General features: G+C 41.7%; 1 protein-coding gene across 1 annotated transcript; it reads left to right on the forward strand.

Moving 5' to 3' along the window:
• Nucleotides 1-1,056: 1,056 nt before the first annotated feature.
• Nucleotides 1,057-22,152, forward strand: AQP2 (aquaporin 2; the record flags this gene model as incomplete). Its single annotated transcript, XM_081934878.1, has 4 exons — nt 1,057-1,416; nt 11,563-11,727; nt 16,725-16,805; nt 21,274-22,152. 4 exons carry the CDS (start codon nt 1,057-1,059, stop codon nt 21,487-21,489), a joined length of 822 nt encoding a protein of 273 aa, XP_081791004.1. The 3' UTR covers nt 21,490-22,152.
• Nucleotides 22,153-25,517: the final 3,365 nt, after the last annotated feature.

The following is a 25,517-nucleotide window of genomic DNA, read 5'->3' on the forward strand; positions in this document are numbered from 1 at the left end:
CCCCCTAGAGTCGGGAACGACTAGCACATATGTGCGAGGGGAACCTTTACCTTTAAGGTAGATTCATAGCAGATGAAGGCGCAGGTGCCAATGTGGTGAGATCACAAATTAAGTCAAGGATGCCAAACTGCTATGAATAGGCCTGAGGTGCTGTCAGATATTTGGAGACTTCCTATTGTAGAGAATTGCACTGCGGGAAAGTTGAAATAGCAGTTGCTTGATGCCATAGGGACCAAGTAATCATGTTTCTCCCCTTTAAAGAATACTATTGCAGATACAGAAGCTTAGCAGAAGTTTGTGGAAGAGCTCCAGAAAGAATACGTTTTGTTAGAAAATTCCAAAGATGGACACTGACCTTGAAAGAGGACATTCCAGTCCTTCCTCGCCCTGCATCTGTATATGCAATACTTCTAGACACATCAGACTGAAGAGATTATGGTTCCCCAGAATTCACCACTGCTCCAGCATGGCTAATAATGAGAGATACTGGGAGATCTAAAGAGTCGAGAGTACATGATACAAGAGAAGTGCAACTGTTGGGCATTGCTTAGAAATTCAAAGCCAAGCCAAAAAACAAACAAAATATTCCAATAGATTACTTGAAATAAATTCAGATAAAAACTATTAGCTTTTTTTTTTTTTAAGGAAAGCAGAGGTCAAAAAGGCAATGTCAAAATAACCCACCATGCTGCCAAATATGTTTGAAAGTATGAAATTAAAGGTTAAGTTCTAATGGGAAGGAAAAACTAGCAAATGTTAATTTTTCAGTTTATCAGAGGTAGAGGCAGAGTCTAAACTGGAACAACTCAACTGGAACAGGAATGAAAAAGCATTAGATTTCCAAACCCCACCTCCATTTAAATAACTTTTACCTGCTTCGCACACATATATACACACATACACACCTGTATACCCCTTTCTCTTTCTCTAAGCCTACGTCCACATATACAAACGGATTTTATCCCACCATCTTTCCAGGATACAGTATCATCATTGGAAAGGAAAAGTGTAACTACAGGTTTCAATCCAGTCTGATCTGTGCAATTGTCATCCGTGATGTGGGAACTCCGCTCTGTGGCCTTCACTCGAGCTATCCTTGCTGAATTCCTAGCCACGCTCCTCTTTGTCTTCTTCGGCCTGGGCTCAGCTCTGAACTGGCCTGCTTGCCCACCAAATGTCCTCCAGATCTCCTTCGCATTTGGCTTGGCCATTGGTACCTTGGTTCAAGCGGTGGGTCATGTCAGCGGAGCCCATATTAACCCCGCAGTGACCATGGCCTGCCTGGTGGGCTCTCAAGTCTCTTTCCTCAGGGCCATCTTCTACATAGTGGCACAGATCCTAGGAGCTGTGACGGGGGCTGCCCTCTTGCATCAAATCACGCCGCCTCATATTCGGGGCAGCTTGGCCATCAACAGGGTAAGGATTTTACTGTCTTTAGGAGTGGAAGGGCTGAAGGACTCCAGCTTTCTGGGTCATCACAATGGATCATAGGAAGTATATTACTACTGGTCATACTAACAGTAATGTGTATGTTGAAAGATATGTTAATTCGATAGATCGCCTTTTCCCCCCCAACCTAACAGTTTCTACATGCAAAGTAGATACACTTCTACTGAATTACAGTCTTTCCTTTTGAGAAACTCGGGTAAAGGAAAGCAAATCTATGTTGAAAGAGGTCAGCAATCTTGCTTTCTATTACTGCTGATTTTTATTGTACCTTTCTTCCAAACCTCATGCATAATAGTTACCAAGACTGCAAAAATCTGGACTATCACTAAATGGTTGGAAAGAGTTGGAGCTTTTGAAATTATCCAGATTTTTACTATGATTGGCCCATAGAAGAGGTGGATGGGATTTGGATTTTATCTTGACTCATCATAGTCTAATGTTATGCAGGACTCAATATGTGGCTTATGGTTCACAATTCATGCTAAGCTATAGGCAGTTTGCTTATGATTTACCGTACTGTGCAATTCCAAGGCAGGAGAGTTGGTAAATAGCAATCTTTGATCTGGTGGGATAAGGGTACTCAGCTATTGGACCAGCTCATCCTTCTGGGTCCCCCCATACCCAGTTCTTCCAACTGACACCATTTTAACTAAAGATACCAGTAATGAAACATGTGCTTTCTTGTTGGGTAGAACTGCCATTAAACTGATAGTGGAAATTTCAGTCTTGCAAGACTTTGTATTTTCACCAGAATTCTGCTTTCCACTCTCTGGAACCTGATGCAGAATATGAGTGCATCATTGGAAGGTCTGAAATACTATATTCGGATCATGTCATCACAGAGAAAATCTATGTGATTGCTAAGAGTCAACAGCGACTTGATGGACATAACTGATCAGATGTTTAGCAACCTAACTTAGAAGAGGAAGGATATATTTTGTTTTTCTAATTGATAAATCACTTGGCTGATGTATTGGTAATCATCCAAAAATCTACCAACAGATCTTCCTGACCACTATCTAGATATTTAAGATACATAGATTCCATCACCAAAAAAAAAGACATGTAAGCTTTTACTACAGGTCTTTTTGATCCATTTTAGAGCAAGCTAGTTATTATAAATATAATGTATTTATCAACATGGATTCCAAATCTAGCAATGATCTTTGTATGTTTCTAGCATTGAAAGCTTACTCCTTGCTTAACCTTTCTGGTTTCTATTCTCCCATAAGAACCATATGCTAATTAAGGGATAAGCAGTTTGTTTCCCTGTCATATTCCAGTTCCTCTGTGAAAGCAGTGCTAAGCCCAGGTCGATGCTGGCATGACAAATTGCTACCCAATTGCCAATTTATTTATTTATTTGTTCAGAAAAAATCAAGTACTTCCTGATGCCACGTATTATTGCAAAGAATGGCACCTGGGCAGCTTAAATATTGCAGATCCTCCCTTCTCATTGTAAATACCCATTTGCCCGTTTCATAAGCTCCAGGGCCTGGTATCTTTTGACGTGCTGTGTCAAATACTAGAAGATCTACGTGGCTGATATAATAATTATTTAAAGATATTTCCTATGAGCCCATAATCCCCCGTCTCCACCCCACATGAATGGGCTCTCCCAATTTACCAACACTGAAAGGTCTTCTCTAGGCAAGGGGGAAAAAATGAGTTGCAGTCATCTTTTTTTTCTTCAAATGCCTCCAGAGAGCCAGGGGTATTTCTTGGAAATAAAGGCACTTCGCAGTGTGCAGACTTTTCCTTTATATATTTTAATATATAAAATTGAAATAGTTTTAAACATTAAACCAGCAAGGTTACTAGCATGACAGGTGGGCACCCTAATGCCAAAGGGCATTATATTATCCATTTCTGAAATTGCTGGTCATTAATAGAAAACTGGGATCGTAGAAAAATAGATAACATAATTAAAATGGTAATATTATAAGACTGTGGCTTCTGATCTCTTATTGTATTGGCCAGCTGTCAGCCAGAACTTTATTTATTAGAATTTTGTGCTCCTGACTAGCAGCTGGCAACTGTGTCATTTGGCTCAAGTCTTCAGTCTTTATGAGGGATGGGATCATAGTAATATTAGGGCAATATCTTGCAAAGTCTTCCTTTTGGCCTGTGGACACCAATGAAGTGGCTACGGTTTGTCTCCTGTCCCTTCTGGGCTGAATCTTTGTCCTCCTAGCTGCGTGATCACTGGATTGAGGAGATAGCCAATGTCTTGTTGCAGAGGTGTGTGTGTGTGTGTGTGTGTTTCTGCTGTCTTGAAATAAGCTATAGTGCACCTGTATTTTAGGAGGCCTTCCCTGGGTCCAGATGAATTAGACTGCTATTGACCTGTTTTCAACCTTCCCTTTTTAGGGAAATTTTTGAGGCAATAGTAGAAAAATAACTGTATAAAACCTTAAATAAATGGATTATCTGCCCATGGTTCAGGCATGGATATGGCACAAAAACCACATTAGTTATGTTAGTGGATTATTTCGTTAGATTAGAATTTAGCAGATGCGTGTGTGTGCCTTCTGGCTCTTTTAGATCTTCTAGTGGATTTCAACACCATCAAACCTGGACTATTTTTGGACTACTTGTAAGGGTTGGGGACTAGGACATTGTGCCTTAGAGGAAGAAATTTCAGTTCAGTGGCCTTTGATGTATGGCACGCAGCAGACTTTGAGCCTCTGCTGTTAACTTTTCAATATCCGCATAAAGCTAATGGGAGACTTTGAACTGGTATCATCAATATGTTCATGATACCCAATTATATATTGCTACCCTGGCCAACACTCAAAATGCAATCAAGGTTTTGTCCACGTGTTTAGACGCTGTTAAGACATGAATAGGATCAAGCAGATGGAGTCGAATTCATTAAAGGCAGAGTTGCTGGTTGTACATTGAAGATTTATTTATTTATTTATTTATTATTCGTATTTATAGACCGCCCCCTCTCCCGAAAGGGACTTGGGGCGGTGTACAGTCACTAAAATGCGTTGTAAAATACATACATAAAACAGTTAAATAATTAAATACGTAGGTGGAGGAGGTTGCAAGATCTTTATGAACTCCAGGGATGTCTCTGGAAGGGATGGCATTGCCTCTGAGGTCTGTGACTTGGGGGGCTCCTCCTGAATTCATGGCTACTTCTGAGTGGGCAGATACATGTTGTGATCAGGAGAGTGTTTGCCCAACTCTGGTTAGTGTACCAGTTGTAAGCTGGAGCAGGAGCTAGCACCTGCAACTCATGCTGTCATCAACACCTGATTGATGCATTGCAATGCACTTTGTGGAGACCACCCAAAAACTGTAATTGCAGTATCCCTTGTGCTAACTGGCACAGGATAACATAAAACACCTGGGCTACATGCCCTGCATTGGCGGCAGTACTTCTCTGGGTGCAATTTAAAGGCTTATTTATGAAGCCCTATATGGCTTGGTACTAAAGATCACCTCCACCAACCAGATTTGGCCCATCCAACGTGAGCAAAGTGGGGGAAATGTTGGTACAGTAATTCCCTATTGCCAGGAGATTAGGATTGCTGAAACTGGGACAAAATGCTTTTCTGTAAGTGTTTTTATATTGTATACTAACGACAAGGAACCAGGTTTGCCCTGATCCTGTTGGTTAGAAGCAGGTTAGGTAAAGGTAAAGATCCCCCCCCCCCCCCGCAAATATGTGCTAGTTGTTCCCAACTCTAGGGGGCGGTGCTCATCTCCGAAACGAAAGCTGAAGAGCCAGCACTGTCCAAAGACGTCTCCGTGGTCATGTGACCAGCATGACTAAATGCCAAAGGGGCATGGAACACTATTACCTTCCCACCAAAGGTGGTTCCTATTTTTCTACTTGCACTTTTACGTGCTTTTGAACTTGACAGAAGCTGGGACAAGTAAGGGGAGCTCACTCCATTACATGGCGCTAGGGATTCGAACCGCCAAACTGCCGACCTTTCTGATCGACAAGCTCAGTGTCATCTAGTTAATTAAACTTTGTTCTGTTTTTAAGAACTAGTGATATCCAGCAATATCTAATTTATTGAAAAGAACCATGGTGGCGCAGTGGTTAGAATGCAGTATTGCAGGCTAATTTTGCTGACTGCCAGCAGTTTGATTCTCACCAGGCTCAAGGTTGACTCAGCCTTCCATCTTTCTGAGGTTGGTAAAATGAGGACCCAAATTGCTGGGGGCAATAGGCTGAATCTGTAAACCGTTTAGAGAGGGCTATAAAAGCACGGTGAAGCGGTATATAAGTCTAAGTGCTATTGCTATTGCTAATTGCTATTGCTAGTGTTGGAAAAAGATCGTATTAATCACCATGAAAATTATTTGTACTGCTAGCTTGACTTCTTAACTTTGTTGATTAGGAATTCTGGAAACCCTTCAATTTATGTGGAATTTATCAGTTTGGGAAAGACCAATAAGGCACTTTACTCTAATAAGATTACTAAGATAATTTATTGGAGCTGTTTGCAGGAAGACTCCATAGGTCATATAGCTCAGGAATAATTTACAAGCCCCTGGAGACATGTGTTGACTATCAAGGCATCCTCCAAGAACCATTAAAGTACAGTTGTCTATTGGGAATTAAATTAATGCATAATTATTGGTGAGTTTACAACAAGCAGAAGAAGAACAGGAATGTTTGCATACTTCTAATTCTATACAATTAGGTTTTTACAAGTATAATCTACATGCACATTCAGTTGGGTAATCTGATAGGCATTCTTCAAAGATGAGACAATTCCCTCTGCCATTTTTAGCATTGTCAGCTGCATTTTTATTTGCCAAAATCTTGTGTAAGATACAGCAGAATAGATCTCTGCCACAGGCTGATTTGTAAATGCCAGTAACATTGAAACAATAATCAGATTTTTATCTGCACTTAAATGCACATAAAAATACTTAAATGACTGAACATAATAAAAAGACCTACTTGGATACTGGCTCTTTTGTTTTAATCTGGCTGGTCAGATGTATGATATTTATTTTCATATTTTATGTCTTATTTTATTTTACAACCCAATAAAAATGTTAAACCTAGGCCCGATTTGCAAAGAGGTATGAGAGTAATTCAAACTTAACTATCATGATCCCTTAATATTGCAGCTCAACAACTAGGTGTTTCAGCTGAGTTTTGAGAATATTCTTCATTTGGTATAGTCTCAATCAAGCAACAAAGATATACAACATCAAGAGTGACTAGGTAAAGTTAGTTGACTCTGTTGTAACTTTTTGTGACTCTATAGAAATGTATTTTAATTTACTGGCATTAACAAAAGGAAAATGTCATGATACTACTATGGTGTGAAGCTATGAAAATAAATATATTTAGCTGTTATATTTAGTTCATTCTTTAAGATTATGCTGCCCTTTGTGGACCTTTGAGGGGGAAAAGAATGAGAAAGAACATCAGTGGTTAGAAAAGTACACTAATACTTGGTTCTAGATTAATAGTACAACTATAACTAACTCACAAGCCATGAAATGATCTAATAAGCCAGTTCCATCCTCCAACTTACCTTCCTTGCAAAGGTGTGGGTAGATACACAAGAGTGGGTGTAAACTGAGAATACCGTATGCCACTTTTAGGTCTGAAGAAAAGTGACACTGTACACACAATGAATAAGTACACAGACAAGAACATTTAATGGATACAGAAAATAAACAAGAATTCCACAAGTCTTAAGGTTGCCAAGATTGGACACCTCTGATATAACACACACACACACACACACACACACACACACACACACACACACACTCACACACTATAACCTCCAGAGAAAAAAGGGGAAATGATCTTATACGAAGAGGCTGAAAAAAAAGACCATAAAAAGAGCATTCTACAAGCCAGACAGAGAGGTTGAAAGTCTTTGCATGACAATAAATATCCCCCAGACAGAAATTTAGTTTACCACAGGTTTCCATTAGATCAAGAGAAAGATCAATTATGATAAAACAGATGTACAACTACCAGATCTTCCTTAACTTAATACCCCCATGGAATTGCTTTACCTTGGGGTCCTTCACATAGAGCCTGTAGTTCCCCCAAAATAAGACAGGGTCTTATTTTCTCCCCCCCCCCCCCCAAATAAGCGCTTGGCCTTATTTTCGGGCAGATTTTATTTTAAAGGGAAAAATTTTTTGGTTTTTTAAAACATTTATGAGGAAAGGGTACAAAGGTGCATAAAAAATTTTGGCAGCTCCCGTGCTAGTGGTAGAAGTCCCTCCAAACCTCACAATTTTTTTCAATTTTGAAAACAACATTTAAAAGATAAGCATAAACAGAATTCTTACATTATATCAATCATGTGTTCAATCATCTCATTCTTTGTCACTTTCTAGTATATCAACAATTACAATAATATTTCAAATACATTTATTTTTGTGATCTGAGCCTTTTTGATATTGGTCCCTCCTCCCTGTCCCCAGATGGAGCCACGCCCCCCCTCCCCCATATCTTGTACATTGCTGCATTTTTCACCACCTCCCTTATTTTCATCCTCTAGGAGAGAAAAATGTTTTTTAGTGAAGGCTTCAGCCTCTTCCACTGTGTTAATTCTAATTCTGTTTCCCTCCCAGAAAATCAGCATTCCCTCTGGCAATAGCCATCTAAACCAAACTCCTTTATTGTATAGTTTCTTGGATAAGGAGGAATACTTCCTCCTTCTTTCTCTGATTTTTTTTCGGAATTTGCTTAAGAATGGTAATTTCTTTATCTTGATGTTTTAATGGTCCCTCCCTTTGGGCCTGGTTTTATTATTTTTGAGGTGCAGGAGGCGGCGAGCATGGTCACCTCATGGCTGCTGCTGTGTTGCAATATTTTTGGGGAGGGCTTATTTTAGCACATGCACTCAAAAGCCCAATTGGGCTTATTATCCAGGGAGGTGTTATTTTTGGGGAAACAGGATAATAACTTCCAGGTTCAATACAAACTACCTAATAAAGGAGAATATCTCACTGTGTTGCTCCTTACATAGACTTAGAGCAGAGGTGGATTGCTCCCGGTTCAGCCCGGTTAAGAATTTCATGCAAAAGGCAAAGATATTATAAATAGAGCTGATAAGTGGGTATGTGGGAGGCCTTCCTCCATTTGCCTCTTTATAAATAAGTACACTATACTATAATTAATCACACCTACCATGTCAGCTTTTTGATGAAAGATGTCATAGTACCGTTTTGAGATTCATGTGCTTCTCAGTCAAATGAGGCAAAAAAAAAGCATGCAGCTTTGAAAAGCCCTCCAATGCGAAATGCCTATCAAGATAGATTACCATGTCAAGAAAAAATATATGCTGATGCGATGCTCTGTGTTACCTTTTCTTCCCCATGGGCTCTGTTTACTTGCCTAATGAGATTCCAACCCAAACCACAGGAATTGCACTTGAAGGAGGGAGAGAAATGCTCCTTGAAAGCATGAATTATGCATACATCTTATGGACGGCAACTATAGCAACTGGTTTTTGTTATGGAGCCCTGGATCAGGGCAACCACAGGGAGGATTTAAAAAGTTAAGACGATTGCTATAACTATGCAATCAAAGCCATACCTCTTTTAATGTGCAAGGGTAGGACTTTAATTGCAGTCATACTCACCATCTTAGCTTTTTACCCTCCTGCGGACACACCTGCACCAGATGCTGCATTTTAAAACTCTCCAGTAATGTTTTCTACAGATAACAAAGTTACAGCCTAGAGATAACTCTTAATGGAATTTCACAAGCCATTTGGAGAGGCAAAATCGATTTTTCTCATGGCCCTCAGCCTAACTTTTAATGCAAGAGATCAGTTTTTGCTGTCATAGTTATTTGTCTCTTCCTCATAGCCTGCTCCGTGGAAGTTATTAGTTATTTGTCTCTTTCCCTGGAGAGAAAGCTACTCGGCTTTAGGGAGAAAAGGTATCAAAAAGAGGAAAACGATGACATCCAAGAACGAATTGGTGTTCCTCCCACATTTAGCTCTTGACAAACTTACTGATAACTTCAGCCCATGCACCACACGGCCTCCAGGAGATTATTTAAAAGAATATAGCCCTTGAGAGAAATAGAGGTTTTTTTCTACAAACTCCCTAATTTATTTTATTTGTTTATTTATTTATTTCATCAAGCATGTATTAGATAACATATATAAGTATAAACATGATTATGAATACATGAAATGGATAAGAATAAGAAGGAACATTAGGACAGGGATGGCAGGCACATTGGTGCGCTTATGCACGCCCCCTTACAGACCTCCTAGGAATGGGGTGAGGGCAACAATAGACAGACTAAGGTTAAAGTTTTGGGGGTTTGGGGAAGACACCTCAGAGTCAGGTATTGATCACTCTCTTGCTGAAGTCGTATTTTCTGCAGTCGAGTTTGGAGCGGTTTACCTTAAGTTTCTATCTATTGTGTGCTCATGTATTGTTGTGGTTGAAGCTGAAGTAGTCATTGACAGGTAGGATATTGTAGCAGATAATTTTATGTACTATGCTTTGGTCAGACCAAAGGAGAATCGTTTACTGCAATGCTTCTGTGAGGCCACTTCCTTCAATGATCAAGCAAGTGGGAGTTACAACAAAACCCAGATGCACAAGTCAAATATGATCAAACACAATCTCTGGACCACCAAAAATAAAATAACACTGGCCTCTTTGCTGTGTGCTGGGCAGGGCACTAAAAATCAGGACTTTGAAGCATATATTTCACCACCCAGAGTAGATGAGTGAGCTGCATTCTGATTGATGGATCATTGATTTTACGGGCTTGCATTATGGAGACAGATCTATGGAGATTCTCAATCGTCCAGGTCATGGTTGTCCCAAAGGTGCTGTTCAAAAGGCAACTGGACTTTCTTGGGTTTTTTGCCTTGAAAACGTTCACCTCAAACCAAGAAGCTTTTTGAACAGCAACTTTGGTACATTGTGGAGTCACCATTTCTATGAAGGCCAAGTGTGATACTGTGAAACATTGAAGTGGATCCCAGTGGATATATTCAGTTGCTTAGGTGTGTCACAGATAAAAAAAATATCTGCTATTACTGGAATGCCACTTCCCCAATGGTATTAGATTCATTCAAACGTAATCAAACTGCAGTTGGAATGGCAACAGAAACAAACAATAGAGATCTTATCTATTCAGTTCAATTATTTCTCCTCAGGGAAGTCATATATTATTGAATCAATGACAGTGAGGCAGTGATGGGATTAAATTTTTTTACTACCGGTTCTGTGGGTGTTCTGCTTGGTGGTGTGGTGTGGCTTGGTGGGCGTGGCAGGGGAAGGATACTGTAAAATCTCCATTCCCTCCCCACTCCAGGGGAAGGATACTGCAAAATCTTCAGTCCCTCCTGATCAGCTGGAACTCGAAAGGCAGAGAATAGATGGAGGTGGGGTCAATCAGAGGTGATATATTTACCGGTTCTCCGAACTATTCAAACTTTCCACTACCAGTTCTCCAGAACTGGTCAGAACCTGCTGAATACTAGTTAATGTTAACTAGTAATAATAATGTTAGTGAGAGCTCATGATGTGGTTATCTTGGTTTGGTTCCTCACCTGCTTTTTTAGGGTTTGTATTAAGGTTTTCTGTAGTTTCTTTTTTTTTTAATGTTGTAAGCCAGGGGTATCAAATTCAAGGCCTGGGGACCGGATCCAGCTCGCAGGGTGGTTAGATCTGGCCTGCGGGACCGCTCTTGAAACAGCAAAGGATTGGCCTATGGTGCCTCTGCCAGCGAAAACTGTTTTCACTGCCAGAGGGTTGCAGGAAGCTGTGACAGCTGAAAATGGAGCTCAGGAGCCCGTTTTCACTGGCAAAGCGCTCGGGCCACCACAGGAGCCCCCCTATACAAGTGATGTTGAACTGGCCACACCCACTCTGGCCACACTCACCCTGATCCCCCAAGGTCAAACACAACCCTGATGTGGCCATCCAGAACCACAATTGTGAGATAGGCTTTTATATATGTTGAAGAAATAAACAAATCATAAATGAATTTAAAAATTCAATTTTCAAGAGCACAGTACTGTATTCAACATACTAAATCCTGAAAAGGGTTTTAAAAAGTGTTTCAGCTGTCATGAACGCAAACTGATTTCAGAAAAAGAGCTTTACTCTTCTTCTGCTTTCTTCTAGGTGCAAAACAACACAACATCAGGACAAGCTGTCGCCATGGAGATTTTCCTCACTTTTCAATTGGTCCTGTGCATTTTTGCTTCCACTGATGATAATAGGACCGACAATCTGGGATCCCCAGCTTTGTCCATTGGTTTCTCTGTCGTCCTGGGTCACCTCATTGGGGTGCGTAACCAGATTGCTGCACAAAATTAAGGATGTTAAATTGAAATGTAATAAAGTTAGGAGGGGGTGGATGATAATATTGTCAACAAAACCCAAATTTTGGAGTTGAATGTCACTGCGTTAATTTGTTTGTCAATTGAGCTTATATTCTGAGTTATACTGTAAGATTTATTTTTATTTCATATTAAAAGTTGTTTTCATTAGAACATGTTTTCGGGTTTTATTTACTATAAGCAGTAAATAAAACCCGAGAACATGTTCTAATGAAAGCAACTTTTAATATGAAATAAAAATAAATCTTATTATCTAATTCTTACATTCTGACAAGAGCAATGTTGCCCACCTCCTTTGGCAGGCAAACAAAAGATCAGAAAGAAAGTACAAGAATGTGTGACGTATTATGTAACGTGTTAGGAGACATGCGCAGTAAATCATTGTCAGATAAGAAAAACAGTTGTACAGTATAACTCAGAATAGAAGCTCAATTGACAAACAAATTAACGCAGTGACACCCCTTCTTTTGTCACTTGGGCTGATATCAAATCATCAAATAAGGCACATCTTCTTTCGCAGATACTCGTGTTGAGCTGCTGGAAGTGGTTTGTTGAGCATGTCAGCAATTTGATCATGTGTAGATACATATTGCAATTTAACGAAACCTTGCTTAACTAATTGCTTTGTGTTTTGATAACGAATGTCAATGTGTCTGGACCTAAAACCTGTGAAATGTGACTTAGAAATATAAACCACCGATGCATTATCTTCCATCACGGTGATTGGTCGAATCGGACGTGTCCAGATATCTGTGATCAAAGCATCAAACCATGTTAGAGAATTACATGCATCTGAAACACAAGCATATTCATCTTCAGTAGATGAACACGAAACAAAACTCTGTTTTCTCATTGAAGGAGTGGCCCTTTTCCAGTGAAGATTCTCATGGCTGAAAATCAGAGCGTTTTTTTAATGGATCGCCCCCCCTCCCCCTATAGAATTCTTTATCGGCCAAGTGTGTGATTGGACACACAAGGAATCTACTCATTGAATCCTGATCCAATGGGTTTGTGTGGTTGCTTCTCCCTCCTTTTTCTAGACAGCAGCCAATCTGAGAACATGTTATTATGAGGATGTTGTCATCAGTTGGGATTCAATCATCCTTAGCTACTTGCCGAGATCAGCGAGTACAAGCGATCAAATTGAATAGTTCAGTGCATCAATCTGTTCAGTGGTCCTCATAATGGTTGCCCTCACTGACATGTGGTTATAAGCAGTGATAAAATGTGGCTTTTCTGCTTTCACAAGAGGGCTTCCTTCCTCTTTTCCCAATTCTGTCCAATTACAGGGAGTCCTCAATTTATGGCCACAACTGAGCCCAAAATTTCTATCGCTAAGCAAGACAGCTGTTAAGTGAATTTTGCCTCATTTCAAAACCTTTCTTGCCACAGTCGTTAAGTGAATCACTGCAGTTGTTAGGAACACCGGTTGTTAAATGAATCTGGCTTCCCCATTGGCTTTGCTTGTCAGAAGATTGAAACAGTTGATCGCATGACCCCGGGACACTGCAACTGTCATATAAATATGAACCAGTTGCCAAGCATCTGAATTTAGGTCATATGCCCATGGGAATGCTGCAATCATCATGTGACAAATGAAAAAAGTTACTTTTTTCAATATCGTTGTAACTTTGAACAGTCGCTATATCAATGGATAAGTCAAGAACAACCTGTACTTTCAAAAAATTCCCCATGAAGATTATTCCAGTCCTCTGCAGTAGATTTTATAGGTTTAAAAGTAGCTACAAGGAAGGATATTGTCCTCTCATTTTACCAACAAGTATCCCACTGTATATTCTTTTGCTATCCTGGCTTTATTGCCACCATGAGCCATGCTGGCGCAGTGGTTAGAATACAGTATTGCAGGCTAACTTTGTATTCCCACTGCCAAGAGTTCAAATCTGACCAGCTCAAAATTGACTCCACCATCCATCCTTCCGAAATGGGTAAAATGAGGACCCAGATTGTTGGGGGCAATAGGTTGATTCTGTAAACCGCTTAGAGGGGGGCTATAAAAGCACTACAAAGCTGTAGATAAGTCTAAATGCTATTGCTATTTACAGATAGCAAGATAAGCCATAGGAGAATGACAAGTCTAATAGAACATGATTTTTACTTGAAAAAATAGTACAGTAAATGTTGGTTTTAATAGAAGCATGCAAGCTTCTTTTTTTAAAGACACCATACTGACATTCAGAGATATTCATATAATTACCCAGCATAAAATCATGTTCATAGATAGGCCAATCATTCAAGTATATGTTAATTTTTTGATTCAATCCTGTCCTTCTCCTGAGTGATTAGACTTTAATTTTTTTTTCTGATTATTTTGCCTCGTCTTGAAATCTAAAACTTTTTTATCCCCTCCAGTTTTACTCACCCTTGCTTTTCATTCTTCCTCATTTTCTGCTGATTGCCCAGTCTCAGTGATGCTTTGGACACATATTTATATGGTGTTCCTTACCGTTAGTCAGTTTTCATTAACGCCATTGTGCTGAATTAAACTGTATTCAAGGTCTTCAGATCATTTGCTTCATCCAAATATATCACTGCTATTTTCTTCTCAGGAAAAAAACAAATAAGGGAAAAGAAAACTGTCAAAAGATCTGACTACATACATTAATTTACCTAACGCTTTGGAGCAACAGACATGGATTTTCTCTCTCTCATTTTTATCCTCATTAGAAATCCTGTTATATAAAGCTGTGCAGTAAATCAACAATCCAAGATATTTCTATCAGTTTCAAGTTGAATTGAGATTTTAACCCAGATATTTTTCCATAAAGAATCGAAGTATATAACAGTTGAAAGGGATCTTGGATAAGGTGACCAGATTTTAACATTGGTAAAGCGGGACACCATTGACCCGGGGGGTGGGGTGTTCTTGATTAAAAATTTGGTCTATATCCTTGCACTCCTAACCCTTTAGGGGAAAAAAACCTAGGGGTGTTCAAACTTGACAGCTTTAAGACTTGTGGACTTCAACTCCCAGAATTCCTCCTCCAGTCATGTTGGCTCAGGAACTCTGGCATTGAAGCATGCAAGTCTTAAAGCTGTCAAGTTACAATATCCTTGCACCCCTAACCCTTTAGGGAAAAAACCCCCAGGGGTCTTCAAACCTGACAGCTTTAAGACTTGTGGACTTCAATTCCCAGAATTCCTCTTCCAGTCATGTTGGCTCGGGAACTCTGGCATTGAAGTGTGCAAGTCTTAAAGCTGTCAAGTTACAAGACCCTTGCACCCCTAACCCTTTAGGGAAACCCCCCCAGGGGTCTTCAAACCTGACAGCTTTAAGACTTGTGGACTTCAACTCCCAGAATTCCTCCTCCAGTCATGTTGCGGTGACATCATCTGCGTGGATCTGCTCCATCTTTGGTTTTTTTCACCAGGGGTAGGGCTGCCACTGAAGATTCAGAAGAGCCTCCGCTGCCACCAGAATAACTGCTGCCTCCTCCTCCTCCTCCTCCAACAGAACCACCACATTTGCTGCCCAGCGCTGCGGCTGAGGTGAAGCTGCCAAAGCTCCCTCTGGCGCCTCCGCCCGTGGCAGCAGTGGCGGCGCCACCCCATCTGCTCGGAGCATCTGAGCTGGGCCCCACGTTATCCCTGCCACCTCTTCCTCCTCCGCCGTGCTTTTGAGAAGCCATGAGGTGTTTTGTTCAAAAGCACGGCGGAGGAGGAGGGGGCAGGGGTAACGCGGGGCCCAACTCAGGTGCTCCGAGTGGAGGGGGAGGTGCTGCTGCCATGGCAGGGGTGCCAGCAGGAGCTTTGGCGGCTTCACCTCAGCCGCAGCACCGGGCAGCAAATGTGGTGATGCTGTTGGAGGAGGAGGAGGAGGAGGAGGAGGAGGAGGAGGAGGTGGTGGTGGTGATGGTGGTGGCAACAGCAGTTATTCTAGTGGCGGCGGGGGCTTTGGGGGTTCACTTCAGCTGCAGTGCCAAGCGCAAGCGGCTAGGACTGGCTGCCCACAAAGGACCTCCCCAGGCTTGCTTTGCTGAACACGGGGTGACTAGTTTGAGCAGGCGCGGCCGGCGCAAACTACCGTCAGTCACCTCGCGCTCATCAAAACAAGTCCGGGGAGGTCCTTTGCAGGCGGCCCATTCTAGCCGCCTGCAAAGGACCTCCCCTGCTTCCGGAGCCTGTGACAGTAGAAATCACTGCACGGCAGTTGCAAACTGCTGCACGGTGTTTTCTTGCCACGTGCACGGCCATGCACCTTACCAAAAATCAGGACATTTTTAAAATGCCGCGGAATGCGGGACAAATTATTAAAAATCGGGACTGCTCCGCCAAAAGCGGGACGTCTGCTCACCTTAATCTTGGAGATTATCTAATCCAGGTATACCCAACCCCCGGTCTGTGGACCGGCACCAGGCCATGGCATTCTAACAACTGGGCCACACAAGAAAGCAAAGCCCGATCTGCAGGATGCTGGCAGTATGCAAAATCATGTCCCCTCCCAGCCACGGAAAAACCTCTCTCCACAGAACCAGTCCCTGGTGCCCAAAAGGTTGGGGGCCACTAGTCTAATCCAATCTCTTTCTACTATTAACTACACATGCACACATAAAACACATGCACACACACGCACACATGTACATGCACACACACAGGGCAGTGTGGTATAGTAGTTAAGGTGCTGACCATAAGCATCAAAACTCTGAGAGAGATGGGCAGTAGAAAAATGTGAAAAATAAATGAATAACTAAAGCTCAGGCAGTAGTCCACTCTTAGATACGGAAGCTGGCTGGATGACATTGGAAGGACTCTTTCAGCCCTAGATTGGGCAGACAAAAAACGTGCCACCTCCCCACATCAACTCATAGCGGATCAGCAGATGAGATTATGTTCTGTATCCTTCAGTAACAGCCTTCATCCAGCCTCCATCCTTCATCGTTTGACTCATATATATCACTAATTTCATCCTATTTTTTTTCTACATAGATCTACTACACTGGCTGTTCCATGAATCCTGCTAGATCTTTTGCCCCTGCTGTGATTCTTGGTGAATTTGACCACCATTGGGTAACATATTTTCTTTAATTTCAAACACAGTGCAATGCTAACACTTGGAATAATGGGATTTTCTACTCACCGCAAACCAGAAAACATAGTGTATGGTTGTCAGACTTCCATGGGGCCATGCAGGGGCAACTCTCTAGGCTGAGTCCAGGTTTGGTTGAGTTCTCAGATGCCATGTGGTGAGTTGGGTAAAGGGCTTATACTATCATGCCTTGATCCCATCACCCTGAAGCTGAAGGGGCAAACTCTTTATTATGTAGAATAGACTGGCTTGGGCATCTTAATGGCCCATTGACAAAGGGGAGCTACTTTGTCTTTAAAACATGTTTCTCCCTTTTCACATCCAGAGAAATATAATATTCTGGCTTTTCAGTATTTCCTACGATATTTCATTTTTCTAGGAGAGGGCCGGGTGTAAACTTCCTACATCTCATATGTACATAGACAGATATTCTCTAACTTCTTGTGGAACAAGCCAAGCTTATATCCTTTCTTCCCTCAGAATTTTTTAAAAGGGGAATTGCATTTTCTTTCTTCCTATTAATGATGGAGAAAAATGTTTTTTGTTTTTGTTTTTTGTGTTTGCTAAAATTACTTAGAGGGAAGTATCAAGATTTCCTACCCCAACAAGTCCTTACTAGGATTGCTGAGTCTCAAAGAAATTATGTAAGAAGAAGCAGGTCTTAGAGGCCGAAGCTGAAGACTCCACACAATCCATGTCCTTGCTCTAGCCAAGTGTGACCAAGAATGTGATGAATAAACATCTTTTCTTCCCTTCTTTTCACACCAGGGAACATGGTTGTGATTCCTCAGAATACAGTCTCCCTCTTCTCTAACTCACATCCATGTGCCAATAGAAGTGAGGAGCAGAATGGGAAGATAAGGATGGGATATATTGTTTAATGTAGGAGACACGACAGTATTAGAAGGCTACCAAGCAGTGATGGGATTCAAATTTTTTATTAATGGTTCTGTGGGCATGGCTTGATGGGCATGGCATGGCATGGCATGGCTTGGTGGCTTGGTGGGCATGGCAGGGGAAGGATACTGTAAAATCTCCATTCCCTCCCCACTCCAGGGGAAGGTTAGTGCAAAATCCCCATTTCCTCCCGATCAGCTGGGACTTGGGAGGCAGAGAATAGGTGGGGATCCCAGATAGAAGGAGTGTACCGATCTTCGGTCAAGGGTTAGGGTTAGGGTTAGGGTTAGGGTTAGGGTTAGGGTTAGTTTCTCCAAACTATTCAAAATTTCCGCTACCGGTTCTCTAGAACTCGTCAGAACCTGCTGAATACCACCTCTGCTACCAAGGTCTCCAGATTCACTTAGACTTGAAGTTTGTCTTGGTTTATTCATGCCTGTGCACAGGAATGATTGAATACAGAGGGGTGAATGCAGGGGTGGGTTCCTGCCGGCATTACTACTGGTCCGGCGTGCAAAAGATTCTGCGGCTTACAGACAAAAGCACAATGCAAAAGAAATAAAAATAATAAAATAATAATAAAATAATAAACCCTCACACACCCTTGGTGACAACACACATTCAAATCAGCCATTTTATGGGCTTCATCCTACTCTGGGTTCCCCATGCCTGCTGGCAAAACCGTGTCTTCAGGACCTTACAATATTGCTGCCTATCTCACTGTTGTGATCTCAGCAATTCACAAAGCAAAACATAAAAAGAAGAAATAATAAAATAACAGTGCCAGAACCATACATGTTCCTTTGCCTGAAGGAAAAGTCAAGTCTTCAGGACTTTGCAGATGTCTAATAGTCTCGGGCCATCCAGATCTTGGAGATGGCAAGCACCACAACTGAAAGGTAGTTTTGTCTAGATTCCATTAGATGGCGCTGTTTCAGAGAAAGGATCCAGAGTATGCCTACGCTATTGGATCCTTTGGGATGTGGAAATAACTGAGAATAGGCAGTGCCATGAATAATCTGGCTCAGTGCCATGCCGGACTTTACAGGTGATCTCTAACAATTTAAATTGTATCCAGAAGCAGATTGGAAATCAGTGCAGTTTATGAAGCAGAGATGCTACCTGGAATACCAGGTGCATCCTAAACGGTGCAGTACTGTTACATGTAGACCAACTGCAGCTTCGAAATATTCTTCAAGGACAACCCCATTTAGATTACATTACTTTTCAACTATGGTGCTGGAGACGACTCCTGCAAGTCCCTTGGACTGCAAGGCAATCAAGCCAGTCAGTCCTAGAGGAGATCAACCCTGACTGCTCTTTAGAAGGCCACACCCTGAAGATGAAACTCAAATACTTTGGCCACCTAATGAGAAGGAAGGACTCCCTGGAGAAGAGCCTAATGCTGGGAAAGATTGAGGGCAACAGAGAATGAGGTGGCTGGACGGAGTCACCGAAGCAGTAGGTGTGAGCTTAAGTGGACCTCAGGGGATAGTAGAGGACAGGAAGGCCTGGAGAAACATTGTCCATGGGGTCGCAATGGGTCGGACATGACTTTACATGACTTTACAACTAACAACAAAAATAGTCAGAGTAGGACATTGTCCATGGCCTAGAGGACAGGAAGGCCTGGAGGAACATTGTCCATGGGGTCGCTATGAGTCGGATGTGACTTTACAACTAACAACAACAATAGTCAAAGTAGGAAGGGACTAAGGTATGAATGATTGAAAGCAGAGCTTCCCCTTCCAAGAAAGGCTGCAATTGGCACACATTTTTTAATGAGAAGTTTCAATGATTTGGCAATGGTTTAGCACCCCATTCCAGCTTTATGTGCATGTTTCAGGATCTTGTTTCAACCAGTTTCAGGCCAGTTTGTTACCGGATGTGACTTTGGGTTTCTTGTTTTATGTTTTTGGAGACTTTTAACATTCATATTCAATGAAGTGAAAGAATGAAGGAAGCAAAATCCTTTGGCAGTTGTCCATGAACTCCCCACCAAAGGAACTGTACTATTAGCATCTTAGTTATGTTGCTTTAGTTGGAAAGTATGAAATAACTCAACACTGACGTCTGAATAATAGGAAATAATACCTCGTTTGCTTTTCCAGTAATACATTGGATACACTTTGGCACTCTGTATAGTCCACATTCCTCAAACTGGTGCTTTCCAAATGAAGGGCTTAACTATAAATCCCATTGCCCCTTGCTTGAATATACTTTGCACAGAAACTTTCATACCAGATTTCCTTGATGAGAAATGTCTGATAATTGTATGAAGTTTCTTGGATTGGAATCAGATTGAAAAACCACTGTGATGAGGAGTTGTATACTGATTAGAATTGCCATATACTAAGGACTAGTAGCTGAATACCCATGCTTCACGACGAAACTATGTAATTGGGCTATACAGGAGAAATTCAGTTCACAATCCATTGACTCAGTGGTGATTGGAGATTGAAATGCATAAGGGAATATCGCTCCCACCACCTTGAGTCCGGAAGCAGTTTCATAGGTGGAAGGCGTAGACATTTTGGTGAGGTACCAACGTTTAGTACTGGAAGGAGCCCTGGATTGCTCCTGAGTGAAGGAGTGGAACGTCTGCCAGTTTGAACTGAGGTAACAGAATGTGAGGCAACTGGCAGTTGGAAGAGAGTTCTTTTCAGGTGGGGAGGGGGAGTAGAACTCTTTAGCATCAGAGCATGTTAATTACTGTATAAGAAATACTAATGATCTGATGGTCATTTTGAAAAATCCTATCTTAGCGAGCACCTAGAAGCCAAGAGGAACATATTTGCCAAATTTCAAGTTTGTAGACTTTACGGTTCAGGAGATTTTGGGATAAGTGAGTGGTACTTGCCTTATTATATATAGATTAACTAATAATCATTAGTTTAGCTGCCCCATTGTCACCAAGAGCTGAATTATGAGCAGAAGGATCTCTGGCTGTTATAGATCAAGTTACTCATATCTCAGGACAAGCAGGAAGGTTTGGAGGTCACAGAGAAGGAATTTGAGATGCAAGGATGAAACGTTATCAGGAATTGCCAATAAATATGGCTTTGTAAATGCTGGAGAAACCTAGGAAGGCGAGTGATTTGGAGAAATGAGTAGAAAGAAGCCTTCAAAAATGGTGAGATGGGCAGCAAACATATTTAATAAAAATAAAATAAAATAAAAACTAGAAGGAGAAGGAAAAAAATTGTCTTTGGGAGTGGCATGGTGGCACAGTGCTTTGAATGCAGTATTGCAGTCTGACTCTGCCCACAGCCGTGAGTTGGATCCTGATTGACTCCGCTTTCATTTTTTTTTTTTTTTTTGTCAAGCCTGAATTAGATAACAGATAAGTACAGACATGATTATAAAATGACCCAGATTGTTGGGGGCAATGTGCTAACATTGTAAATTGCTCAGAGAGTGCTGTAAAGCACTATGGGGTGGTATATACTGTAATTGCTATTGCTATTTTGGTTTTTGTGTGTGTTAACCAAGAGTAATCATGCTGTCTTACCAGCTTCTGAGTCTCTCTCATGTTGTCATTTCCATGCGCAGGTCTTCTGGCTGGGTCCCATGGTTGGAGCAGTGGTGGCTTCCTTGCTCTACAATTATGCTTTCTTCCCTCACAGAAAGACTCTGTCAGAGAGGCTAGCAATCTTCAAAGGCTATGAGCCAGAAGAGGACTGGGAAGAGCGTGAAGTTCGCAGGAGGCAATCAATGGAGCTGCATTCTCCCCAGACTTTGCCTCGGGGAGTGATGGAAAAAGTCTAAAGAGCCTGAGAGCCAGTAGAAGGACCAAGTCATAGCCAACCATGTTCTTCTGAGCCAAATATGCATCCATATATGCTAGAGATACAAAGTGTGTATTAAGCTCTTCCTGGATCAGAGTGGCTGTTCATCTGTTATGGACATCCAAGTGTGTATCCATTTTCTCCTCAATTTGCTCTCCAGGATGTTGATCTAGATCAAAAGGAGCACCTAGCAGCTGTTTGTATACGCTGATGAAAGAATTCACTGATTTCTTTTTTTTCTCTGGTTCAAGCTAGCTAAATTTCACACGAATCTTCTAGAACCTTGCATGGAGAATTCTAGAAATTATTTATCTCCTACTCTCCCTCCATCATCTCTCTATCTAGTTTGGGTATGTTGTCCCCTCCAGGCACTACAATTGCAGGTTTTGGGGGTAATAATGGTATCCAGAATGATGGCCGGGAAAATTTGGGAAGCAGAAACAATACTTTCCTAGGTCTTGTAAACAGATTGCACTCTCGTTTACTTCAAAGCATGCAAGCTTATGTAGTAGCTTTAGGTTGCCATCCTAAATATACTCCCTAAAGAGGGAAGACCATGGAATAAAATGGGATTTGAGTAAGCACGTATAGGATTATTCTGCTCATCACATAAACAGCAACGATATCATTTTACTCCTCACCCATTTTCTCACAGTGTACAAATTGGTTTCCTTCTCTATGAATTTTATATATTTTATTAAAATACAATAGAATGCTTAATGCTGAATTCAGCAGCATAAGAGTTAGATTAAACAAAGATTGGAGATCTTGAGATCAGATCTATTTGTTACAGCCAATTCATTTTTTAAAAAAAATCAAAGGTGATTGTAACAAACATCCTATACCAGTGATGGCTAACTTTTTTCTTATGATGTGCCAAAATTGCACCCGTGAGTACTATTGCACACATGTGTGTGCCCATTCAATCTCCCCACCCACCTGCCCATGTGCCTGCCCCCCTGCACATGCATGTGCAATCCCCTCCCCAGGCTCTGGAGACTTTCCTGAAGCCTGGGGAGGGCGAAAACATCCTCCCCCAGCCGCCCCCCCCCCCGAGGCCCATGGAAACAGATCATTTCCAACTTCCTGTTGGCCCTATGGCGCCATTTTTCACCCTCCCCAACCTCCGGAGTCTTTCCTGAAGCCTGGGAATGGTGCGCGCCGGTGCTGATGTGCCACCAAATATAGGTTCCATAGGCGCCATAGGTTCACCATCACGGTCTTATACAGTATATCATTGTGTGTGTTTTTTTTTCCTCCAGGCTTTCTTAAATTACAAATTCATTAATGCTTTCAGATGGTGGGGGGAGGGCATCTATCTGCAAAATCAAAGAGAAGAAACAAGCCCTGGCTAAATTGGGCTTTGGCCACCTTCCCAACCATATTGTTCTCTAGAAAGTGACTTGTGAGTTCATCTTAAAGGGTTTAATTATTGGGCAAATTTTGTTTTCCATTACTGTACCTTTTGTATTCCATTTTGCAAAGCTTGAAGTATGTTTGTTGCCTTGGAACATTTTTCCATGGCATCGGGAGCAGGGTGGGTATGTTTTAGTCAAAGAAGCATTTGCGCATCTGTGTGTGCGTGAATCATTCCAAATGCATTGCTAAAAAACCACTTCCTTGTTTTTCACTATAGCATTCTTTAAGGAAATGAGATCTTTAAAAAATTGAAGCACTTTTCACACGATTGCCTTTTTTTAAAAAAAAATTGCACCACGTGTTTAGCATACGATGCCTTTGATGCTGTGGGTTGATGTGCACTAAACCATAATGAATTACCTAATACAGATGCCTTACATCTAATGCCTTGCAGAAAAAGATGCAAAACTATTGGAAAGGGTAAATCAGAAGCTGTGCAATAAAATTGATACTGTAAAAAAGCATTACGCTAGAAAAAAGAGTGGGCGATTAATTTCAGGTACTTCTTTCTATACAAGCCATTTTCTGTAGCAAGGATAGGTTCCCCCCCCCCCCAAGTTAATTCCTAACGATTCGGATGAAGAAGATCTTGCTGTGTTTTTTTCTGTTTTCGCTGTATTTAATCCTCACCATCATCACTCTAATATTAGAACTTGAACAGACTTGGTTGAAAGATGGACAGCTATATAAATGTTTTACAAATAATAAAACAAAACAAAATAAATACATAAATGTTAACAAGAACTACCACTACAATAGATGGATATATAAATATTTTACAAACAAAATAAATTAAATCAATAAAACAAATAAAATGAATGAATGAATGAACGAACAAACAAATAAATGGAACTATAATAACTAAAAAAAATGAGGGCTTGGGAAACATCTTGCTCAGAGCAACGTCTCTTCACTCCAGTATTTTGTGTGGCCCATAATCAGATGCATTTTTGATGCTTTCCGATCTGGAAGAATCATTTCTGACACAGTTGATGAAACATAAACCTGTCTACTTCTTATTTGCATCACCTTCAAAACTACCTTGATGGTCTGTTAAGGTAGTCTTAGCACTGCGGTGATTCTAAGTGGGTGGGTGGTATTGGGAAGGCAACTTGTTTCTACAATCAGCAGGTCAAAAAAAGGGGGAAATAATTATATGTAAAAGCAGGGGGATATTAACCCTACTTATACATTTCAATTAATAGGAAGAAAAACTATTTCCAGATTGATATACTTGAGGGTTCTTTTGGGTGGCTAGGGTAAGGTGTCTGGAACCGGGGGGCTAGGGAATGTAGATGTATGGATGGTCATAATCAGTGATGGGTTCCTGCTGGTTCGCACCGGTTCGGGCGAACCTGTTGGTCAATGAACCCGGAAGTAAGTTCCTGCCCCGCCCCTATCACTCACTCGCTAGCCCCTGCCCGTCCAGAAGCCACTCCATTGCTCGCTCACCCGCCTTTCCTCCTCTCTGCGATCTTTTGGGAAGGGAAAGAGCTGAGAGGGGGAAAGCCTCCCATTGAAAACAGCGCTGAGTGGGGTGGGGAATCCTCCCGTTCCTCCTCTTTGCGATCTTTTGGGAAGGGAAAGAGCTGAGAGGGGGGAAAGCCTCCCATTGAAAACAGTGCTGAGTGGGGTGGGGAATCCTCCCGTTCCTCCTCTCAGCGATCTTTTGCTAAGGGAGGCTTCTCAAAATGGGACACCCCCATCTCTTTGCACCCTTCAATCCGTCTCTCTCTCCCTCTGACCTCCCACAATGGCTCAGCTGAAAAACTGGGGGGAACCGTGCAGAGGAAAAGGAGGAGGAAGGAAAGGGGGGAGAGAAACGGGGGGGGAGGAAGAGAGAGGGAGAAAGAGTGACACACAAAGGGGGGAAGTTGGGAGACCTCCCTCTAAATACTGATGCCCTCTGCTTTTGGGGGGAAAGGAGAGGAGGGTCCTTGGTGAACCTCTACCCCCTATTCCCCCTATCCCAGTTAAGCTAGCTGGGTTTGGGACCCAGCCTTTCTAACTTCATTTGGGATCTTCTAACATCCCACTCCCACCCGGTCACATGGCCAGCAAGCCACTCCCACCCGGTCACATTGCTGGCAAGCCACTCCCACCCAGTCACATGGCCGGCAAGCCACTCCCACCCGGTCACATGGCAGGCAAGCCACTCCCACAAAGCAGGCCACACCCACAGAGTAGGTTCCAAAAAATTTTGAAACCCACCACTGGTCATAATATAACCCATTTCTCATCTCTTTCAATGTGGGAAGACAATCTACGCAGGTGTATTACAAGGTTTCCAACAGTTTGCCTTCCGTGCCATGGGTGGATCTCCGTCTCTGCTGAAACAGCAATATAAATTAGTTGGCAACAAAAAAGAATTTGAAAAGCTGAATAGCAGTACCGTAAAAAGATCATAGACTAAAATTTTCAAGTATCCCTCAACATCACAAGGTAGAGTTGAAATCTGAAACATACAGTATCAAAGTCTAAATTTTTTTTGCCTGCTTTTGAAAATTTAGTTCTTAATGGGGGGAGGGGGGATTTCCTATTTCATATGTTTGTTTGATTGATCAAGGATGAATAACTAATAAAAATATT

The sequence above is a fragment of the Natrix helvetica genome (genome assembly GCF_964273705.1).
Source record: "Natrix helvetica genome assembly, chromosome: 1".
Lineage (NCBI taxonomy): Eukaryota > Metazoa > Chordata > Lepidosauria > Squamata > Natricidae > Natrix > Natrix helvetica.